This window comes from Arachis hypogaea, chromosome 13 (genome assembly GCF_003086295.3).
Source record: "Arachis hypogaea cultivar Tifrunner chromosome 13, arahy.Tifrunner.gnm2.J5K5, whole genome shotgun sequence".
NCBI lineage: Eukaryota > Viridiplantae > Streptophyta > Magnoliopsida > Fabales > Fabaceae > Arachis > Arachis hypogaea.
In genome coordinates this window covers 6423036-6446540 of record NC_092048.1, presented here as the reverse complement: position 1 = coordinate 6446540, position 23505 = coordinate 6423036, and the positions used below count along the sequence as shown (strand labels likewise).

General features: G+C 29.2%; 1 protein-coding gene across 8 annotated transcripts; it reads right to left on the bottom strand.

The window, feature by feature from the left end:
- Nucleotides 1-9562: 9562 nt before the first annotated feature.
- LOC112736799 (protein NLP8) lies at nucleotides 9563-23390 on the bottom strand. Of its 8 annotated transcripts, none has more exons than XM_072211117.1 (8): nucleotides 22372-23390; nucleotides 13601-13878; nucleotides 12828-13507; nucleotides 12399-12443; nucleotides 11526-12254; nucleotides 11338-11461; nucleotides 10874-11173; nucleotides 9563-10785 (listed from the first exon to the last, which is right to left on the bottom strand). In XM_072211117.1, the coding sequence occupies exons 2-8, from the start codon at nucleotides 13767-13769 to the stop codon at nucleotides 10226-10228; spliced, it is 2607 nt and encodes an 868-aa protein (XP_072067218.1). In that variant the 5' UTR covers nucleotides 13770-13878; nucleotides 22372-23390; the 3' UTR covers nucleotides 9563-10225. The 8 variants fall into 8 exon arrangements, with proteins under 8 accessions (XP_072067218.1, XP_072067219.1, XP_029147232.1 ...); XM_072211118.1 differs by having other exon boundaries at nucleotides 12828-13499; XM_029291399.2 differs by having other exon boundaries at nucleotides 12828-13878; nucleotides 22372-22534; nucleotides 22706-23390.
- Nucleotides 23391-23505: the final 115 nt, after the last annotated feature.

The window sequence follows — 23505 nt, the reverse complement described above, 5'->3', positions numbered from 1 at the left end:
TCTACATAGAGAGTCTCTATGTATCAATTAGATTTAGTACTATGGCTAATTTAAATTCAATAAATTAGATTTATATAAAATTATAAATGAAGACATACATGTAGTAACGTTATTTGATTTAAAATTTTCACGTAATATTATTCTGTATTTGGTTTATGCATGTGTTTTATCCTATATATAATGTACATTCAGTTTCTTTCGTACTTGATGTCTCATGTCTCCTTAGTTCTTTACAAATTATGCAGGCCATTTCTTCCTGAGGAGGGAGGATGATAAGTTTCTTGAGAGAGTTTAGGCTGTCGTGGAAGAAGAGGGGCGTGGAACTTTGGCTGCAGTGAAAACAGTTGCTGCTAAAGATGCAATAGCAACTGCTTAAGAATTTAGGGACTAAATCTCTAAAATAATTTCTAAAATTTGTGTTGTGTATTAATTTGATTTTTAAAATTCTAATTGTAATAATTTAGACATCTAAATTAAATTTTGGACTATATAGATGTCTTTGGCCCAATTTCACACATAAGTCAGTAATTAAAAAACACAAATAAAATTGATATATTACGTATCAAATACAATTCAAATATGCAAATATAGTCCAATGATAAAATTTTTTTTTGCCAAAGAGAAGACGCGGGTTTATTCCCACTATTCGCCCTTTCCATTATTCAAAAGAAAATTTTGACTCTTTGTTAAACATAATAAAAAACTATTTGTTGCATGGCGGTTTAAAAAAATTGCACCTCGAGATCCAACAAAAAAAATAAACTATATTAGATGCATGGACCGTACCTTGAGATCCAGAAAAAAAAAATAAACTATATTAGATGCGTGGCAACCCGAAATAAAAAAATCCTTGAACAGTGTAATCATTATCACTATATTAGATGTATGACAGTTCCAAAAAACTCTTTGTAAAAGGAAAAGATTTTGGACAATGCAATCACTATCACTATATTAGATGCATGATAGTTCCAAAGAAACGCACCAAGGAAAGGTTTTTGAACAGCGCAATCACTATCACTGTATTAGATGCATGACAGTTCCAAAGAAACGCACATCGAGATAAAAAAAATCCAAAAAACTCTTTGTAAAAGGAAATGTTTTTGGACAGCATTGAAAGCTTATTCATCAACGCAATCAATTTCTACGAGAAATTTAAAAAAGATTGTATAAAAAAATATAAACGTTAAAATACTCTAAATTAGTTGGATTCTATTCTCTAATAGAATATAGAATTTGTATATAATGTTAACTAAAATAGTTTCAAATAGTTATATCTTTTAATAAAATCAAAGAAACAGAATTTTAGAATTATTTTTATTTAATTTTAATAGAATCTTTAAATAAAAATAATTCTATTAAATAAAAATTTTTACTTATAACTCATATAAATATCTATTTTGAAATCTATTTATTTTATAAAAAAAAATATTTTGAATAGAATACTAAATTGGTGATCCAAAAATAATAAATTTTTAAATTTCAAATCCTGTCATTCCTATCTCTTACTAATACGTAGGAGAAATAATAAGGGATCAATTGAAATCAATTCAAATCGGATATATATAGTATTTTAAGAATTTATTACTTCATACATATGTTTATCAAACTAAAAAAAAAAATTGTGGCTATCAACTGAATTTTTTAAATATTTGTGCAAAATATTAGTAAAAACGGAGAAAAAAATAAGTGGCATAATATTATGTGAAAGAGAAGATAAAGAATAAATGTCAAGTAAATGTTGATTTATATAAAAAATATAAGGAGTAATTAAGTATGAAAGAAGAGGATGAATTATGTTTTATTACTCAATTTATACCTATTAAAGAGAAATAATATTAACATTAAAACCATATCGTATCTTATATAAAAATAAATAGTAAGAGACTATAAAAAACAGAGTGAAAAGAAAAATGAAGAAGAATCCTAAATTGTAACACTATGTAATAACCATAAAAAAGAGTGAGTATAAAAAGAGGATGAATTATGTTTATTGCTAATAAAGAGAAATAATATAACATTGAAGACATACAGTATCCTATATAAAAGTAGAGAAGAAGAGAATATGAAATTATAGAGTAATCTAAAGAAAAATAAATGTCATGAGAGAAATGAAAAAAAAAACCTAAGCTATAATAATAAGGTACATGAGAAGTAGAAATAAAATAGTTAAAAGTAATTCAATTAAAATCAAAAGGATTAAAAAGTAATTTAAGTCAAGTCTTCTTTTTCATGGTTGGTTGAGTCACTATCATTTTCTTCCTAATAAATACAATTACATAGTCACTTACTACGTATATTTAGTGAAAGTGGTAGGAAAAAAAGAGATATAAGATTATGTGAGAAGGGATAAAAAAATTATATAAAATGAATGTTGATTTATATAGTGATATAACAAAAAGTAAATATAAAATGTGAGAATAAATTAGAATTTAACTCAATTTATACCTATTAAAAAGAATTTATTAACATTGAAAGGATATAGAAACTTATATAAAATTAAAGAATAAGAAAATATGAAAAATAATATTTAAAGAATTCTATTAAGGGATAAGTACGATTTTGGTCCCTCACGTTGAGGGTCAAAATCGAAATCGTCCATTGTGTATATTTTGATTTAAAATCATTCTTAACGTGTTTTTTTGTATTAAAATCGTCCTTTTTAGAAAAAAATTTAATTTTATTCCTAAAATACCCCTACTTTAATAATAAAAAAATTAAGATATTTATTAAAAAAAAAAGAAAAGAACACGTTTTGGGGGAGGGGGAGAGGAAACGCGTTTTTGGGGGGTGGGGGCCGAAAGAAAATGCGAAGGGGGAGGGGAGGGAGAGGGGGAAGGGGAAGAGGGGAGGGGACGGGTGGGGACGCGGGGTGTGGGGAAGGGGAGGGGACGGGTGGGGATGCTGGGTGAGGGGAAGGGGGAGGCGTGGAGGGGGAGGGGACGCGGGGTGGGGGGAAGGGGACGGGGGATGGGGGAAGGGGGAGGCAGTGAGGGGGAGGGGGAAGGGGAAAGCGGGGAGGGGGACAGCGGCGGTGTTGGTGGTGGTGGAGTGGCAGTGGGTGTTGATGATGATGATGTTGATTTTATTGATGTCATTTTCTTGGTGGTGGAGGTAAAGGTGGTGGTGGTGGTGGGAGTAAAGGTGCTGATGGTGATGGAGGTAAAGGTGATGATGGTAGTGGAGGGCTTTTTTGTCCAAAAAAATTTAAAATGACGATTTTAATACAAAAAAATACGTTAAAGATGATTTTAAATCAAAATATACACGAAGGACGATTTCGATTCTGACCCTTAACGTGAGGGACCAAAATTGTACTTATCCCTTCTATTAACATTAAAATCATAGAGTAATCTATATAAAATTAAAACACAAAAAAAATTGATATATTACATATCAAATACAATTTAAAAATGCGAATTAGTCCAATGATAAAATTTTTCTTTGTCAAGGAGATCCAAAAAATAAAAAATAAACTATATTAAATGCATCACATTTCTAAAGAAACGCACCTCGAGATAAAAAAAAATCTAAAAAATTATGAAAAAAAGGAAAGATTTTTGAATAAACATTCAAAGCTTAATCATCAACGCAATCTCTGTCACTATATTAGATGCATGGTAGTTCCAAAGAAACGCATCTCGAGATAAAAAAAATTCCAAAGAAATAGAATTTTTAAAATTATTTTTATTTAATTTTAATAAAATTTTTAAATAAAAATAATTCTATTAAATAAAAATTTTTACTTATAATCAAAGAAACGCATATAAAAAAAGGTCACAAAAGAAATATAAAAAAAAAACCAAAGAACTATTTGTAAAAGAAAGATTTTTGGACAGAGTAATCACTATCACTATATTAGATGCATGGCAATTCCAAAGAAACGTATACCGAAATAAAAAAATTTAAAAAATCTAAAAAACTCTTTGTAAAAGGAAAGATTTTTGGACAGCGCAATCCTATCACTATATTAGATGTATGGCAGTTTTAAAGAAATGCATCTCGAAATAAAAAAAAATCAAAAAAACTCTTTGTAAAAAAGGAAAGATTTTTGGATAGCATTGAAAGCTTATTTATAAGCGCAATCACTATGACTGTATTAGATGCGTGGTAATTCTAAAGAAACGCATCTTGAGATCTAAAAAAAATAAACTATATTAGATGCATGACAGTTCCAAAAAAAGTACGAAATGCATATAAAAAATCCAAAAAACTCTTTGTAAAGAGAAAAGTTTTTGGACAGGGTAATCACTATCACTATATTAGATGCATGACAGTTCCAAAGAAACGCATCTCGAAATAAAAAAATTCAAAAAATCCAAAAAGCTCTTTGTAAAAGGAAAGGTTTTTTGGATAGCACAATCATTATCACTATATTAGATGCATAGTAGTTACAAAGAAAATGCATCTCAAAATAAAAAAAAATTCAAAAAACTCTGTGAAAAAAAAAAGGTTTTTAGACAGCGCAATCACTATCACTATATTAGATGCATGGTAATTTCAAAGAAACGCATTTCGAAATAAAAAAAATTCAAAAATTCCAAAAAGTTCTTTGTAAAAGGAAAGGTTTTTGGACAGCACAATCACTATCACTATATAAGATGCATGGTAGTTCCAAAGAAAACGCATCTCAAAATAAAAAAAAATTCAAAAAACTCTTTGTAAAAGAAAAGGTTTTTGGACAGCATTGAAAGCTTATTCATCGGCACAATCACTATCACTGTATTAGATGCATGACAATTTTAAATAAACGCACATCGAGATTAAAAAAAATCCCAACAATTTTTTGGAATAGGAAAGATTTTTCATGCAATCAATTTCTACGAGAAATTTTAAAAGCTTTTTTTGTATAAAAAAATACAAACGTTAGAATACTTTGAATTAGTTGGATTCTATTCTCTAATAGAATATAGAATTTGTATATAATACTAACTAAAATAGTTTTAAATAGTTATATTTTTTAATAAAATCAAAAAAACAGAATTTTAGAATCATTTTTATTTAATTTTAATAGAATCTTTAAATAAAAATAATTCTATTAAATAAAAATTTTTATTTATAACTCATATAAATATCTATTTTAGAATCTATTTATTTAAAAAAAATAAATAGAATACTAAATTGGTGTTCCAAAAATAATAAATTTTTTATTTTCAAATTCTGTCATTCTTATCTCTTAGTAATACGTATCTTAGGAGAAATAATAAGGGATCAATTGAGACCAATTCAAATCGTAGATATATATAGTATATGGTATATGCAGACAAGATGTATTGGGGTCACTTTAAATTTAATAATATTTTATTAATATAATATTATTATGTTATTAAAAAAAATAAACGCTTTTTCTTTAACTCTAGTCCATGCAGAATTTTACAGGCAATACACTGGAAACGGAAACGGTATTAATTTCTATTATTAATTAGATTATTCTGTGAGAATAAAAACAACAAAATTATATGAAAATTTATTTATAATATCTATCCCAAATTATTGATGATTTTATACAAAAATTGGGATAAAAGCAACCTAGAGCTATTTATCTCACGGTTGACTGTAACTATTTAACTATAAAACTCTATAAACTATTTAGGGCCCGTTTGGGAAACTCTAGAAGTAGCTTTTTTTTTTACTCTTGACTTATGAAAAGTAGTAGTATTAATGTCGGGTGCAATTTTCAAAACCAAATTGCAACTTTCTAAGAAGCTATTTTGGAGCTTATAGAGAAGTTAAAAAAAATGACTTCTCTCATAATACTTCTACTTCTCATTACATTTTTTTTAAATAAGCACTTTTAGAGTTAAAAATTCAAACACAAAATAACTTATTTATAAGTTATTTTTAACAGAGTCATTTATTGTTTAAGTTATTTTATCAAAAGGAGCTTAATTAAGTTATTTTAACTTCTCTCATTTATTGTTTAATCTTTCTAGAGAAAAGAATCTTAAAGCATGATCATGCTTCCTTAAAGTGTCTATTTTCAGAAGGTAGGATAATAGTCACTAGTAAGTATTAGAATGTTAAATACTTTTCTCTATGAAGATTAAACTACAAAAAATCTTTGATCCAAATAATCTTAATGCTACATCCAGAAAATTTTATAGAAATGTTTTCATTTAATTGCGTGCCTAAAAGGCAATGCTAATGAAATATGTTGATTGAAGAATTCAGTTGCCGCATAAAATTCGTCTGTCAACAATATTTCATTAGTATTACTTTTTAGCCACACAAATCATATGAAGACATTTCTATGGAGTATCTTGGATGTGTCATTGGGTTATTTGGATCAAAGATTTCCACTAAGCATGTCGCGAACAAGAAATTTCACAGAACGGGTGCCAAGATCATCCAATATTTCTATGCATTCTTCCAAATCTGAGTCATTTACCATCCAAACCCATTCCTCTTCATCGTCGAGATACTTCAGCTGGAATGATCCGATTTGTAATTTAAATCTTGTTGCAACTTGTTCATAGAGCTGGAGACAACCAGCTGCAGGATCAAACTTGAAACGGATCATATCTTCTTTGTAGGCAGCTTTGACAATAATTTTTGATCCCCTATCAACACAAGGTGATTTGGCTTTCAAATGTTTCCGATTCTCAAATTTCCGAGAGCCAGAGTCATTTGACGAGTCTGACATGCTTGAAGTAGCGGGATTGTGATGCTCGCCAAGCTTGTCAGCCCCATTCAGATAATTTAAATAATATATGATTGAAATAACTGGTGAATATAATTAAACCAAAAATTAAAAAAAATTGTAAAGATTTAGTATTTTAAGAATTTATTACTTCATACATATATTTATCAAACTAAAAAAAAGAATTGTGCTATCAACTGAATTCTTTAAATATTTGTGCAAAATATTAATAAGAATGGAGGAAAAAAAATAAGTGGCATGATATTATGTAAAAGAGAAGATAAAGAAGAGGTGTTAAGTAAATGTTAATTAAACAGCTTAATTAAACTCCTTTTGAAAAACAACTTAGGGTTCGTTTGGGAAACACCAAAAAGTTACTTTTTTCAACTTTTGACTTATAGAAAGTTACATTAATGTGTTTGGTATAATTTTTTAGATAAACTTTTGACTTTTTAAAAAGTTATTTAAGAGCTTTTGAAGAAGTTAAAAAATGTGACTTCTCCTATTTTCAAAAGCTATTTTATCACTCTTATTTAATGCACAATTTTAAAACAATGACTTCCATAATAACTTTCCAAACTCAAAATAACTTATTTAAAAGTTAATATTAATAAAAGTCCTTATATTTTAAACTCCTTTTTCAAAAGAACTTATTTAAGAAGTTTAGCCAAACTGGCCCTTAAACAATAAATGATTATATTAAAAGTAGTTTATAAATAAATTATTTTGTGTTTGAGTTTTTAGCTTTAAAAGTGCTTATTTTCTAGAATTGTGATAAAAAATAGTAGAATTATGAAAGAAGTTTTTTTTTTTTAACTTCTCTATAAGTTTCTAAATAGCTTCTTAGAAGCTGCAATTTGGTTTTGAAAATTGTACTAGACATTAATACCACTACTTTTTATAGGTCAAAAACTCAAAAAAGTTACTTTTGAAAAACCCTAAACCTTATGTATAAAAGAAGAGGATGAATTATGTTTTATTACTCAATTTATACCCATTAAAGAGAAATAATATTAACATTAAAACCATACAGTATCTTATATAAAAATAAATAGTAAGAGACTATAAAAAGATAGAGTAACCTATATAAAAATAGAGAATAGGAGAATATAAAATTATAGAGTAATCTAAAAAAAAAATGTCATGAGAGTGAGAAGAAAAATGAAAAAAAAAATCCTAAGATATAATAATAAGGCACATAACAAGTAGAAATAAAATAATTAAAAGTAGTTCAATTAGAAATAAAAGGATTAAAAAGTAATTTAAGTCAAATCTTCTTTATCATGGTTAGTTGAGTCACTATCATTTTTTTCTTCACTTTCTTCCTAATAAATACAATTACATAGTCACTTACTATATATATTTAGCAAAAGTGGTAGGAAAAAAAAAAGAGATATGAGATTATGTGAGGAGGGATAAAAAAATTATATAAAGTGAATGTTGATTTATATAGTGATATAACAAAAAGTAAATATAAAATGTGAAAATAAATTAGAATTTAACTCAATTTATACCTATTAAAAAGAATTTATTAACATTGAAAGAATATAGTAACTTATATAACATTAAAAAATAAGAAAATATAAAAAGTAATATTTAAAAAATCCTATTAACATTAAAAGCATAGAGTAATCTATATAAAATTAAAACACAAATAAAATTAATATATTCCGTATCAAATACAATTCAAATATGCAAATATAGTTCAATAATAAAATTTCTCTTTGTCAAGGAGAAGACGCGAGTTCGATTCCCACCATTCGCCCTTTCCATTATTCAAAAGAAAATTCTGACTCTTTGTTAAACTTAAACCTAATAAAAAACTATTTATTGCATGGCGGTTCTAAAAAATCGCACCTTGAGATAAAAAAAAAATAAACTATATTAGATGCATGGATCGTACCTCGAGATCTAGAAAAAATAAACTATATTAGATGCGTGGCACCCCGAGATAAAAAAATTCTTGAACAGCGCAATCACTATCACTATATTATGCATGACAGTTTCAAAAAACTCTGTAAAAAGAAAAGATTTTTGGACAATGCAATCACAATAACTATATTAGATGCATGACAGTTCAAAAAAAAAACGCACCTCGAGATAAAAAAAATCCAAAAGACTCTTTGTAAAAGGAAAGGTTTTTGAACGGCGCAATCACTATCACTATATTAGATGCATAACAGTTCCAACAAAACGCACCTCGAGATAAAAAAAATCCAAGAAACTCTTTGTAAAAGGAAAGGTTTTTGGACAGCGTTGAAAGCTTATTCATCAGCGCAATCACTATCACTATATTAGATGCACGACAGTTCCAAATAAACGCACCTCGAGATTAAAAAAAATCCAAAACACTCTTTGAAATAGGAAAGGTTTTTGGACAACATTGAGAGCTTATTCATCAATGCAATCGATTTCTATGAGAAATTTAAAAAGATTTTTTTGTATAAAAAAATACAAACGTTAGAATACCAACTCTAATAGAATTTGTATATAATATTAACTAAAATAGTTTTAAATAGTTATATTTTTTAATAAAATCAAAGAAACAGAATTTTAGAATATTTTTATTTAATTTTAATAGAATCTTTAAATAAAAATAATTCTATTAAATAAATTTTTTATTTATAACTCATAAATATCTATTTTAGAATCCATTTATTTTATAAGAAAAAATATTTTGAATGGAATACTAAATTGGTGATCCAAAAATAATAAATTTTTTATTTTCATATTCTATCATCCTTATGTCTTAGTAATACGTATCTTAGGAGAAGTAATAAGGGATATATATATAGTATATGGTATATGCAGACAAGATGTATTGGGATCATTTAAAATTTAATAATATTTTATTACTATAATATTATTATGTTATTAATAAAATAAATAATAAGCTCTTTTTCTTTGACTTCAGTCTATGCACAATTTTACATACAATACACTGGAAACGGTATTAATTTTTATTATTAATCAGATTATCTTGTGAGGATAAAAACAACAAAATTATGTGAAAATTTATTTACAATATCTTTCCCAAATTATTGATGATTTTATATAAAAATTGGGATAAAAGCAAACTAGAGCTATTTATCTTAATTATTTAACTATAAAACTTTATAAGCTATTTAATTTTTATAGAGGAAAGAACCTTGAAGCATGATCATACTTTTTCAAAGTGTCTATTTTCAGAATGTAGAATAATAGTCATGTATAGAACTATGTATTTAACATTCTAGTGCTTACTTGTAACTATTATCCTACCTTCTGAAAATAGACACTTTGAAGAAGCATGATCATGCTTCAAGGTTCTAAGATTAAACTACAAGAAATCTTTGATCCAAATAATCTTAATGCCACATTCAGAAAATTTCATAGAAACATCTTCATCTGATTGTGTGTCTAAAAGGCAATGCTAATGAAATATGTTGATTGAAGAATTCAGTTGCCACATTGAATTCGTCCGTCAACAATATTTCATTAGTATTGCTTTTTAGCCACACAAGTCGGATGAAGACATTTCTATGGAATATCTTAGATGTGTCATTGGGGTTATTTGGATCAAAGATTTCTTGTGCTTCATTGAATTCATCAACTGTTACTGCCACTGCTGCTCAAACCACTAGGCATGTCGCTAACAAGAAATTTCACAGCACGGGTGCCAAGATCATCCAATATTTCTATGCATTCTTCCAAATCTGAGTCATTTACCATCCTCACCCATTCCTCTTCATCGTCGAGATACTTCAGCAGGAATGATCCGATTTGTAATTTGAATCTTGTTGCAACTTCTTCATAGAGCTGGAGACAACCAGCTGCAGGATCAAACTTGAAACGGATCATATCTTCTTTGTAGGCAGCTTTGACAATAATTTTTGATCCCTTATCAACACAAGGTGATTTGGCTTTCAAATGTTTCCGATTCTCAAATTTCCGAGAGCCAGAGCCATTTGACGAGTCTGACATGCTTGAAGTAGTGGGATTGTGATGCTCGCCGAGCTTGTCAGCCCCATTCAGATAATTTTCCATCTCATCGGCAACCAGGGTGTTTGGACTGTGATATACTATATCACACCTAGAACTTTCCAAAATAGAAACCGGAAAGGGTTCCTGCCGTAATCCACCATCATCCATGCCTATTGGCTTTGAATCTACATCAACAGAAAAAGCTTTGTTTTTCTTCAACTCACCCTTGGAATTAGAGATAAGCATGTCTAAATGCAGAAGCTAAATTCTCACCTTTGCTACCAGATGCCGGAGATACGGTGACTGCATCTTTTGATGCAGGATCAGGATATTTTCCAGAACATTTCTTCCGGAAGAGAGAACTTTTATGTGCATTAATTTCTTGGTTGCTTGATCCTCCTGGAATAAATCCCCCCTTGTAAGGATCAAACTTCAGTCCTCCTTCCACACCCTGGACTGAGTCAAGCACGGTTTGTATTTTTTTTAACGAACGATTAACTTTATTGATCTTGCGCGATGGCCATCTTGCGATTCCGTGTTGCCTGCATATCCTTTTCAGGGTTGTTGGGCAAACTGTTCAAGAAGAATCACTTGTCAATAATAATCATCTTGGTGTTTTTCACAAATATTTATCATCTATATATTTTTAGAACCAGAATCTATCATCTAACCCAAAATAATATGCTGATTGAATAAATTAAAAGAAATCTGCAAGGACAAAGCTGTAGTAGTCTTACCACCAAGGCTTTTAGCCGCATCTTTAAGACTACCGGAGAAGTATTGCTGGAGAACACTCAAGCTAACATTCTTCTCCACTGTACTTTTCTTTTTCTCAGTCTGCTTTCTTGATCCATCCATTGCCTACAAAGTTGAATCATAAATTATAATAAATGATTTCTCAAATGAAGCAACTGTTAAGATATACCTGGTTATGAGCAGCTTCAGTTTCATTGTTTGTCAAGGACATAGGCTGGACCGAATCATGGTCACCTTCCGGCGCCATATGAGAATTTCCCCTAGACATAGAGAAAAAACTCGAGCCTTCTTCCTTTGAAAACTGCACTTGCGAACCTTCTATCCCGTATAATTCATCATCCGAAACTATCCTCAAACTCTGACACATTCTCTGCATAGTATCTGATAGATTGTCTAATAAAAGTTGCTGTTCTTGACTTCCATTCATAATGACAGGTAGAAAGAATTCTATTATGTAATCATCATCATTGGTATGAATACTCCTTAGCCTGACTGCAACGGCAGCATTCAACTTATATTTTCGCGCATGGTGAACAAGGGGATATTCACTAATATTATAGGCCTTCACATCGGAATAGAAGAATGGACGATTTGATTGAAGCGCTTTCCCAGCTACACCTTGCCCTTCCTCGAGATAATGTTCAACACATGCACGAACAAATCCTCCTACCACAATATCATTTATATAGCAAGCTGATTCTTCAATGCATAGTACAGTTTTTTCACCGGGAATTTTACACCCATCTTTAATCCGTATTCTTGAAGCTTCATCTCCTATCCCCTCACTATAATAACAGGGGATCCATGTCAATGCCAGTGGCAAACTATGCGCACGACACACAGCTCGTGACACATCAATTATCTCTGTTAAAGCTGCTCTTTTGTTATTTGATAGACACTGCACAGAAAATAACCAATCTGAGTAAGAAGTTTTTAAATCCATATGAAAATACAGCATTGTGAAAGTTCAACTTTGTTTTTGCCCCTTGTCTTCTATTTATTGTTGTTGGGGCGGTTGGGGGAAGCATGTTCTTAACAGTACCTGGGACATAAGTCGTGGAGGCGTAGTAGTCCTTAAATTAACAAGCTGCAAAAACAAATCAAAAGATTTCCCACTATAAATAGATGTGCATGTATGAGTATATATAGCATTCAAAAGATTACTGCATATGATTTCTATAGTTTCACTTATGGCAAAGTAGAACTAATTTCATATGCAGAGAATTTTTTCTACTTGCCTAACTGCTCCTCAAGACCTCACCTATGGTTACAACAGCATATTGAATGCATAAGATACTTTGTTAGCCAGGGCAAAAATTTCTACATGACAACCTTGGAATAAAACATCCAAGTCTCTAATGACAATGTGAAAAGAATATGAAACATCAAACAAAAAACACATTTAACATGTTTCCCAAACATTATATAATATTAAGTGAAACAAGCAAATGGGAGTAAAAGAGAAACCAACCTGGAGTGCACTGCTAACAATTTCTAGTTCTTTGTCAAAATCAGGCTTTTCCTTTGTAGTGACAAGTTCTAGTACAGCACAACAAGGTGGTTCAGCGAGCGTATCAATTATGGGAACCGCAATTGATCCACGAACCTCGTGATTAATTGCATGCTCCACCCTCAGGTACTCACTTTTATTGTAGTACCCAACATTGGAGGTCCATTCAGGAATTTGGGACATAAACACACGTCCGGGAAGCCCTGGAAAAGACCCTGGTTTGTCTTCAGCAGAAAAGGTAAATTCCCTCGACACGTCTCGATATCCAGCTAGCATGTGATCTAGCAAATAGGGTTGCTCACTTGTGCTTAAGATGAACTCATTACCATGCTTCATTGGTGCCCAAACTTGTGTCAATATTCCATCACCAACTGATTCCTTAAACAAGCTCATAGCCCTCAGCATTTTCTCATCAAGCGACCAAGCAAATGGTCTAGGCACCAAGCAATTTCCCATGTCAGCAGCACTCAATTCTTGAAGTGATCCATTTATGTTATTCATATCATTTGCATCTTCTGACAACCCAAGTTGGGTCTCCAATTGCTGTAACACAGCCTTCTCATCGAAACCCAAGGAGGTTTCAATAGCATTATAATTTCCACAATCTTTTGTCATAAAGTATGGATCATTAGCCTGTTCCACTAAACTGAATGCATCAGGTGGAGAATACGGCATAGAGGCAAGTGATGAAATTCCATTATCTAAATTATGATCAGTCACAGATGGAATATTACCCCAACCAGCAAGGTTATCGAAGTTCATGAGATCAGGGAGGTTGTCAAGCATCTCCTCTGATACAAGATTTTTTATTCCGTTGTCTATCATGCTTGGTCCATCGAATTGAGCGCCAGGAGGTGTCCAATACCCAATTCCCTCTCCCTCAGAGAAAAACTGATCTTCCATGATTATGTTAGAAAACAAACTTCAAATCAAAATTCAGCCTGTGTTAGAGTTCTTTTGTTGGCAAGTTTCCACTTGAAATTCCTTCCCAGATTACCAGCGTCCGACAAGCCTGAAAAGTTAACACTTCTACCAAGTCATCAGTAAAGAGTAGGAAATTAAATCAAAACTTAAACTACAAATATTCTCTAAACAAATAGAAAAAATTGGGTAAACTGCTATTTTGGTCCCCAACTTTTGAGTTATATTTTAATTTGGTTTTTAACCTTTTAAACTTCTATTTTGTTTTAAAAGGTTTTAAACGGATTCAATTAAATTTGACACATAGTTAATGGAATGATTGATATGGACCTTAACAACTTTATTATTAAGTCATATCTATTTTTTGGTATTAGAATCCGTTTTTAAAATTTTTTTGGACTGGAATATGACTAAAACATACCGTTTGAAACTTTAAGGACCAAATTAGAACTTAGCGCCAGATACAGATAATCAGACATACATAAATTTTAAGCCAAAGAAATTTGTACAGAAAAGTTTTTTAGAAAAGCAAATTAGATTTTAAATTGAAATATATATAATCTGAAAATTTACAGAACACTTTGTTGACTTGATACAAATTGCTCTCTAAAATTTAGTATGCTAACTCAACTTCAACCAATCTCACTATTACAAAACCCATCATTTCTCTCAAAATCATTTTTTCAAAGCGATCAAAATCAATATTCATTAACTATTTTCCACTTTTTTTTTCAAACTATCAAAAGTCTTATTGGAAGTATATATGAGTCACTCAAAATATTCTATATTTAAAATTCACAGACCAACTGTTGAAGAATGCTAAAAAATCACCATCCAAAACTATTGACAAATTTCCAAAATAATTTCAATCCTCAAAATTGGCACAAGTTCAACTGCATTAAAGATAAATTTTATATAGAAACTGCTTCAAAATCAAATTTTGGATAGAAACTGCTTCAAAATCATAACAGCAACAATTTAATTGAAAAACAGCGCTCAAGCTAAATGCAAATTCTTAAAAATGGTAAAAATAAGAAAAATCTGAATATTTGGCCCCAAATTCCAAATGACCATGGCAAATGTATCAAAACTAGTACAGCACATAAAGAACCAAATGCACTCAGAATGGCGCAACTGCTGAATTGCACTTGATGTGAGATATCAATGCAAAGTCCCACATTTAAACTCAGAAAAGCTTCAAACTTTATGATCAAAATTCAGAATTCACCAACCCCACAAACAGGCCAAAAGAAAAAACTAGAACATACGAAAATAAACAACTACTTAAGAAAATTCCCAAAACACACAAGAAAACTGTGAATAAACAACAATCTACCTCTCTGTCTATCTATTTTAGTATGTTAAGGACCAAATTAGAACTTGGCCTAAAAGTTAGGAACCAAAATAGTACTTTACGTACAAAAATATAATATTCTCATTCCAGATGCAAACAATCAGACATACAGAAATTTTAAGCCGAGAAAAATTGCACAGAAAAGTTTTCCAAAAAAGCAAATTGGATTTTAAATTGAAATATATATAATTTGAAAATCTACAGAACACTTTGTTGACCAAATACAAATTACTCTCTAAAATTTACCATGCTAACTCAGTTTCAACCAATCTCACTATTACAAAACCCACCATTTCTCTCAAAATCATTTCTTCAAAGCGATCAGAATCAATATTCATTAACTATTTTTCTTTTTTTTTAAACTATCACCCAGAATATCCTATTTAAAATCCACAAACCAACTGAAGAAAGGTCGAAAATCACCACCCAAAGCTATTGACAATTTCCCAAAATGATTTCAATGCTCAAAATTGGCACAAGTTCAACTGCGTTAAAGATAAATTTTGTACAAAAATTGCTTCAAAATCAAATTTTGAATAGAAAATGCTTCAAAATCACAAGAACGTAATTGAAAAACAGCGCTCAGGGTAAATAAAATTCTTAAAAATGGTAAAAATAAGAAAAACCTGAATATTTGGCCCCAAGCTCCAAATGACCATAGCAAATGTACCAAAACTAGTACAGCACATAAAAAACAAATGCAGGCAGTTGCTGAATTGCACTTGATGTGAGGTATCAGGCAAAGTCCCACATTTAGACTTAGAAAAGTTTCAAACTTTACAATCAAAGTCCAGAATTCACCAACCCCACAAAGAGGGCCAAAAGAAAAACCTAGAACGTACGAAAAAAACAGCTACTTAATAATTCCCAAAGCACACCAGAATACTGTGAATAAACAACAATCTACCTCTCTGTCTATCTATTTTAGTAAGTTGTAAGGAGACAAAGGAAATGAGACTGAGGATTGAGAAAACAGTGTAAGAAAGATTGCTTCTATATAAAGGAAGAGAAACCAGAAGAAAGACAAAAAGCTGGTGTAAGCCGAGTTAAGCTAAGATAAGCCTACGACGTAAGAGTTACTAAAAATAGAAAGTCTTTGTCATCTAAACTCTTGACAGCCTCAAACTTCAGTCTGTGCTTCAGCTAGGACTCTTCGAAGTTGTAGTTCCCTTTTTCTTCTTCTTTTTTTTTAGGATATTTACATTATTAAATTATTTGATGATCTAATATACAAGTTCCAACCATTGAATTTTTCGTTGTTGCATACGAGTGCAATTATTTTATAGCGGATTACAAAATTTCATGTCTGTACCCCTTGCGGAGTACATATGAACACATATATAGCATAAACAGCTATAATTTGTAGTGGTTTAGTTATAATCTGCGACAAATTGTTAAGCCCATGATGATGGTAATGAGACTGGCATTGGGAGGTGGCGTCAAGGTTAAAACCATGGTTAATATGATAAAATTGGATTAAAAAAATGGACTAATTATTTATTAATTAAAAAAATAACTAATTAATATTAAAGATAAAAAATTTATTTTTATACATACTTTAAGATAATATAAGTGTATAATATTATAATTTAAGAATAAATTTATTTTAATTAAAATAACCAATTATAATTCAAGAGTCAAATTAAATAGAATTGTCCTGAATTATCTGGCCTTTATATAAAAGTTCATGTTATAAACATAAAGTTCATAATATTAACATGAATTCATATTATAAACACAAAGTTCATGTTATAAACATAAAGTTAGTTTAACATAAAGTTCATTTTAAAATCTATTATAAAATGAGAGAAAGAAAATAAAGGAGAAATGAGTTCTTGATTTTTTTTTGGAAGATACCTATGTTCTAACAAAACTTAATTATTTATAAATCTCTAATTATTAAAAATGTGAGATTCATAAGTTTTTCTATTAAGATATATAAGTTGTCTTAAGTTTTCAATAATTAAAAACTTATGAATGATTCATTTTAATTCGAATTTATATGTTTTTATAAAAAACAGTTAAAAAACTATTATTTGTTTTTATATTTAATTATATAATATTAATATACATAATTTATTTAAAGAGTGATTAAATTAAACAATAATAAAAATATGATACTAAAATAACATAATAAAATTAAACTCATGATATTTGTATGGTTACTTAGACATGCTATAGGAATTAACAGAAAAAAAATAACAATCAAAATAATTCTTAAGACTCTTTCTGAAGCGTGTAAAAAAAATAGAGACAAAAAATATTTAGAATGAGAAGTAAAGATAAATACATATAAAAAAAAGTCTCAAAAAAAAAATATATTTTTCTTTTGTCATTCCAAAAGTTAGGACACAAAACTTAATCAAGAGAAAGAAATTTTTGTTAACTTTTATTTTTATTTTGTTCTCATAAAAATGACAAATTTTCAAATTTTAGTGATAGAAAGAGATCATCCGGTTAAAATCAAAATTCACAAATTTAAAAATATAACATCTAAATTATCAATTTGAATAAAAAATTAAATCAATTTTTCTTTTCTTAAACAAAAAGGAAGAGAGTTGAAATTTAAAAATTTAGCATTTTTATGAGAACAACACAAAAAGAAAAGTTAACAAAAATTTCTTTTTTTTGATCGAGTTTTTTTGTCCTATTTTGGAGTGACAATTTTTTTTCTATTTTTGAGACTTTTTTTTTCTGTATTTATCCCTCTGTTTCTCATTCTAAGCCAATGAAGCACAGATATTTTCTTAATTTATCGTGTCTCTATGTTGGATACGACACATGGACATTCGTTCGACATGCGTGACTTCTGTATTCAACGTGTCTTAATAAAAAAAAAAAATTTCCGAACACGCTTAAACACATCTAAATACCATTATGTGCAGTAAATCTAGACTTATTCTTAATAGCTATTCTTAAAATGAGTTTAGAAATAGTATATATTATTAATGATTAAAACAATATATTTTAAATATTTTATATAATTAAAAAATTAATTTATATTTTAATATCAATAAAATACTAAAATATCATTTTAATTTATCTAAAAAATACTTTATGTTTTATATATATGCTATGTCCCCATGTCTTATAAAAATGTTAAATTCACATATTCTGTATTCGTGTCAATGTCCATGTATCATAGTTCTAAGTACTTTTTGCCTCTATTTCTTTAATCTATATTTAAAAATACAATCCAAAAAGAGCCTTAAAAATCATTTTCATTGTTATTTTTGTAGTAATTGCCATAGCATGTCTAATTAAACATACAAATATCATGAGTTTAATTTTAATATGTTATTTTAGTATCATATTTATATTATTATTTAATTAAATCATTTTTTAATATAATTATGTATATTAATATGATATTATATAATTAAATATAAAAACAAATAATAGGTTTTTAACCTTTTTTTATGAAAACATATAAATTCAAATTATAAAATGAATCATTCATAGGTTTTTAACTATTGAAAACTTAAGACAACTTATATACCTTAATAAAAAAACTTATGAATCTCAGAGAGATTTATAAATAATTAAGTTTTGCTAGAAGATAGGTATCTTAAAAAAAGAATAATAAAAAACTCATTTCTCATTTCTCATTTATTTTCTTTCATTTTATAATCGATTTCATAAAACAAAAAATCAATCTTGGCCTACATAAGTCTTGTCTTTGTGGTAAGGTTGTAATCTTGAAAACAGACCAACAAGGAGAAGATTTACATTCTTGTCTTCTTTTTCTTATTTTATTCTATTTTTACCAGATATTTTCTTTAATTATTATATATTTTATGTATATCCTTGTATAGCTAAGTTTTTAAATTAGTGGGTGATCAAATAAAATATTTATTCATATAAAACTGTAATTAATTATTATTATTATTATTATTAATTTAAGTAAATATTACATTTGTCAATTTTGATCTTTGCAAAAACTTAATAATTTTATATTTTATTTTGTTATCTTTTTACATATATGTGAGTTAATTTTAATATAAACTTTTTTTGTATAATTATCTAATTAATTAAATTCATGCATTTATATGTCTTTTTAAATAATATTTGTGAAAATTAATTATTTTTATTAATATAATAATATATGATTAGTCATTTATAAATTTTTTACACTAAAAAAAAATACAAGAGATTATTCGAATGAGATTGAATCATAGAGGTTCGAAAGTAAGTTATTTATTTTTTACAAAGGACTCAATTTTATTTTATAAAGTAAGGAGACAAAATACTTCAACATGTTGAACATACTACAAAATTACCGTGAAATTAGTAGTTAAGTGGTAAATCTAGACAAATTTTATGTATTTTTCAACAATAACACTCCTATAAAAGTTATAGAAAGGCTGGCTGAAATTTTACAAGTCGATAATGTTAGAAGTCAAGACAAACATTTTGGATTTATGTCGGTGGTTCAAAGATCTAAAAGAGTCACATTTGGATAGAGTTAAACTCTAAAATGTATTTGAAATTGGTGTCGTGCACTAAGATTGTCCTTGAGATTCTAATTGTACCAATTATGTCACTGAGATTGACAAACCCTAACCTATTTTTCATTAACAACGTGATGACATAACTTAATGATGTGGCATGTTAGTGACGGGTGTCACTCAATGATTTAGCCACGTGTGATAGTATAATAATGTGTTGACCAGACACGTGACATGATGTGGATGATTGTGCCACGTATCACAATGCTATTTGGCCACATATTTGTTTGTGCCACATGTCACAACCGTATTCGTCCACGTGTCATCCATTATATCATCGTTGTAGATGTACTAAATTAGTCCCTCACTTTGCATTAACTAACTCATTTTTAGTCCCTGAAATTGAATGTCGTGCACCAAGTTAGTCACTTTACCAGTTTTTTCTCATTTTTTTTTAATTTAAATTTTTCAATATCTTGGATACACTAATTTCAATTATCTTTTTTTCACATATCGTTTAAATACAAGTGCTTTTATAAAAATTTTTAAGATTTTAATTTTAATTATATAATTTTTTTCTATAATAATTTAACATTGGTAAATTTTGAAATATATAAGTATGTTATTATAAAAAAAGAATTATATGATTTCGTAATAAATTTTTCCATAAAAAAATATGTATTTTTAACAAGAAATTAAGAATTAAAATACACATTTTTTCGGCTCTTATGAAATATACGTTTTCATTATGTGTAAATAGGCTAGACTGAAGGCACTTCAAGCATCCTCACTACCATTTTCGACTTCTTCAGTCTAGACGAAAGAGGTCGGAGATGATAGAAGGGGTGCATGAAATATCTTCACGTCAACTCTAAAACGGCGGTTAGGGGTAGAGAAAAAATATTTTATAAAAACACTTGTATATAAATAACATGTGAAAAAATAGAATTGAAATTAATGGATTCAAAGATATTGAGAATTTTGAATTTATAGAAAAAAAATGGAGAAAAAATTAGTGAATGGACTAGTCTGGTGCACAACATTCAATTTCATGGAATAAAATGAATCACTTAATGCAAAGTGAGAGACTAATTTGGTTCATCTACAACATAATGAATGACACGTGGACGATACGGTTACAACACGTGACACAAACAAACACGTGGCCAAATGGCATTGTGACACATGACACAACCATCCACATCAGCATGTCACGTGTCACTGGTTAACACATCATCATACCATTACACGTGGTCAAATCATGGAGTGACACGTGTCACTAACAGGCCACGTCATCAAACCATGTCATCACGTCATTAATGAAAAATGAGTCAGAGACTAATGTTGATGCATTTTTGTCAATCTCAAGGATGATTTTAGTGCACGATACCCTCCTCAATGATCATTTTGGGGTTTAACTCCATTTGAATATATCAAGGACAAAGTGATTAAGAAACTTTAACATTGAAAAATATCACTACTCTTCAATAATGGAAAGGAAGTTCTAGTTAAAGAAGTAGCCCTGAATGTCTTTTTTTGTTAAGATCAGTCTTAAAAGTCTCCATTCAAGATGGAGAATTACAAAAGAATTTTTTATAAATCTAATAATCCCTTTTGATAATGCCATAAAAAAAACTTAGATTACATGGACATTGAATCCAACCTAGCACATTCAACATATTTCCCATTTTTTTAATAAACCTATCCACCTAATATTACAAACTACCGCAATTTCATGACTCACCAACTATATACATGCATAGATTACATAAACACCTTATATTACTAAGCATTTTTATCCTTTATTGTGAATGCATATATCATTTGATTCATGAACTCCATAGTTGTCCACTTACTAGCTTTATTTAAAGCAATCTGCTCCCATGGTCGGAAACCATTTGTCCTCTTTGTATACCACTTTCATATGTTGAAAAATATGGATAAATTCTTTGTTTTGTTTCTCAAGAATCATAATTCCCACTAATATTATTTTTTCCTTTAATTCATTTAATAATATTTTTGTAATTATCTATCATAGTAACTTACTTGGCTATGGCACCATTTTTTTCTAACAATAATCGAATTGCATCTTCCAATCTTTGGAGTATAACCTCTCCAGTTATGTTTGCTCTTCTAACATCACCCCTAAAGTGCTTTATCTCTCTTCTGTTACCAGTCAAATAACCTTCAACTACAAAATAATTTAAACTTTGGTTGTCTTTATTTATACTCTTAATTGCTTTAAGTTTTACAAGACTTTAATCGATAAAATTCACAAAGTTGTCCTACAGTTTTTGTGGGGTTAAAAGAGAATGGAAAGAAGAATGCAGTTAGTTGAGAGATAACGAGTAGACCAAAAGTTCAAGGTGATTAAACTTTGATTTAAAAGTATTTAATTTGACACTCTTAAAAAAAATAGGACTATAAATTGTAAACTAAGTAGCACTCTTTTACTTTGAAGTATACCAAAGTAAGTATTTTAGGTATTCTACGTTTCTAAATACTGACATTGGAATAAATTCCTCACAAGATTGGAGGAGTTTGCTAGAAGGTAAGAAGACAATAGTCAAGTCAAAACATACAAGACTCTTTGGCTCAAACAATTTAACCCCATAAAAAAATTATTGTCGCAAAGCCCAAATCAACAACTTATCTAGGGTTCAGTCTTAATTATAACAGACAGATAGTGAAAACACCAAACAATTCAACCTTTTAATCACAATTTGGCACAAGCTATTCTTCAGATTCCATAGTTTATCTCGGATAAAGAAGACATACTTACCAGGTCAAGAGAGTAGAACTCGCAGTACTCAATCTTTTCGGCATATTCATTGGCTTATCGGCTCTTCTATCTCTCATTAGAGTAATTACCAGAGCAGTATACACAAATGCCTTTGTACTCTTTAATTTGGTAACTGAGATGTCAGCTAAAGAACAAAAAATTTCTATGGAAAATTTACAGTGTTAAACCGATGTACCCAAATATAATCAATCAGAATAATTAATTACTCATGGGATAATCTCTGCTAAGAACTTCGAAGAACCATACAGACGAAAAAGAAGAATAGAACAGGACACCTGATTTGGAGCTAGGAGAATTCGAAAAGAAGTCGTACCTATGGAAGTAGCTCGTTTGTCCGTCACTATGGAAGTTAGCTCGTTTCGCCATGAATGCATTTAAAGAAAAAATTTGATTAGTATCCGTACTTTGATGATGGATAAACTCGTGTTCTGTAATTGTTAAAAAATATCGTCTTGTAAAAATTTTCATTTTGATCTTACTGTTGTCTTCGTTTGGATAATTTATATTCAATTGTATTAACTGAACAAAATAACCTATCTCTCAAAAATAAAACAATTTAAGAACATTAAATTATTTATTTAAACAATTTAAGAACATTAAATTATTTAAAAATTTTATATGAAAAATCATGCATAATAAAATCGCGATTTTGGCAAAAACTCAATCAAAGAATTCAATGTATCCCAAATATAATCAATCTGAAGAATCAATTACTCACTTGTTGGTCTCATGTCCTAAATCAATAGTTGGTGCATGAAAATCAGCTGAATTTCTAGTGTGAGACATAGCTGAACTTCCACTGAGAGACGCTCTTGAGAAAAGTTGGAAATGGTGGAATAATATCTAAGAAGAACACAAAAACAGAGACAAGAATAGAGCGGCACACCTGGTTTGGAGCTATGGATAGCTCGAAACTTGCTAGTCTTCCAGAAGCAGTGGTTGTCACCCATAGAAATAGCTCGTTTCGCCATGTGTGCATTCAAAGAAAAAGTTCGATTAGTCCTTTGACGACGGATAAGCTATCTGTTTTATAGTTGTTAGAAAATATCATCTTATGAAAAATTCCATTTTAACCTTGTTATTATTTTCTTTTGGATCACTTATATTCCATTG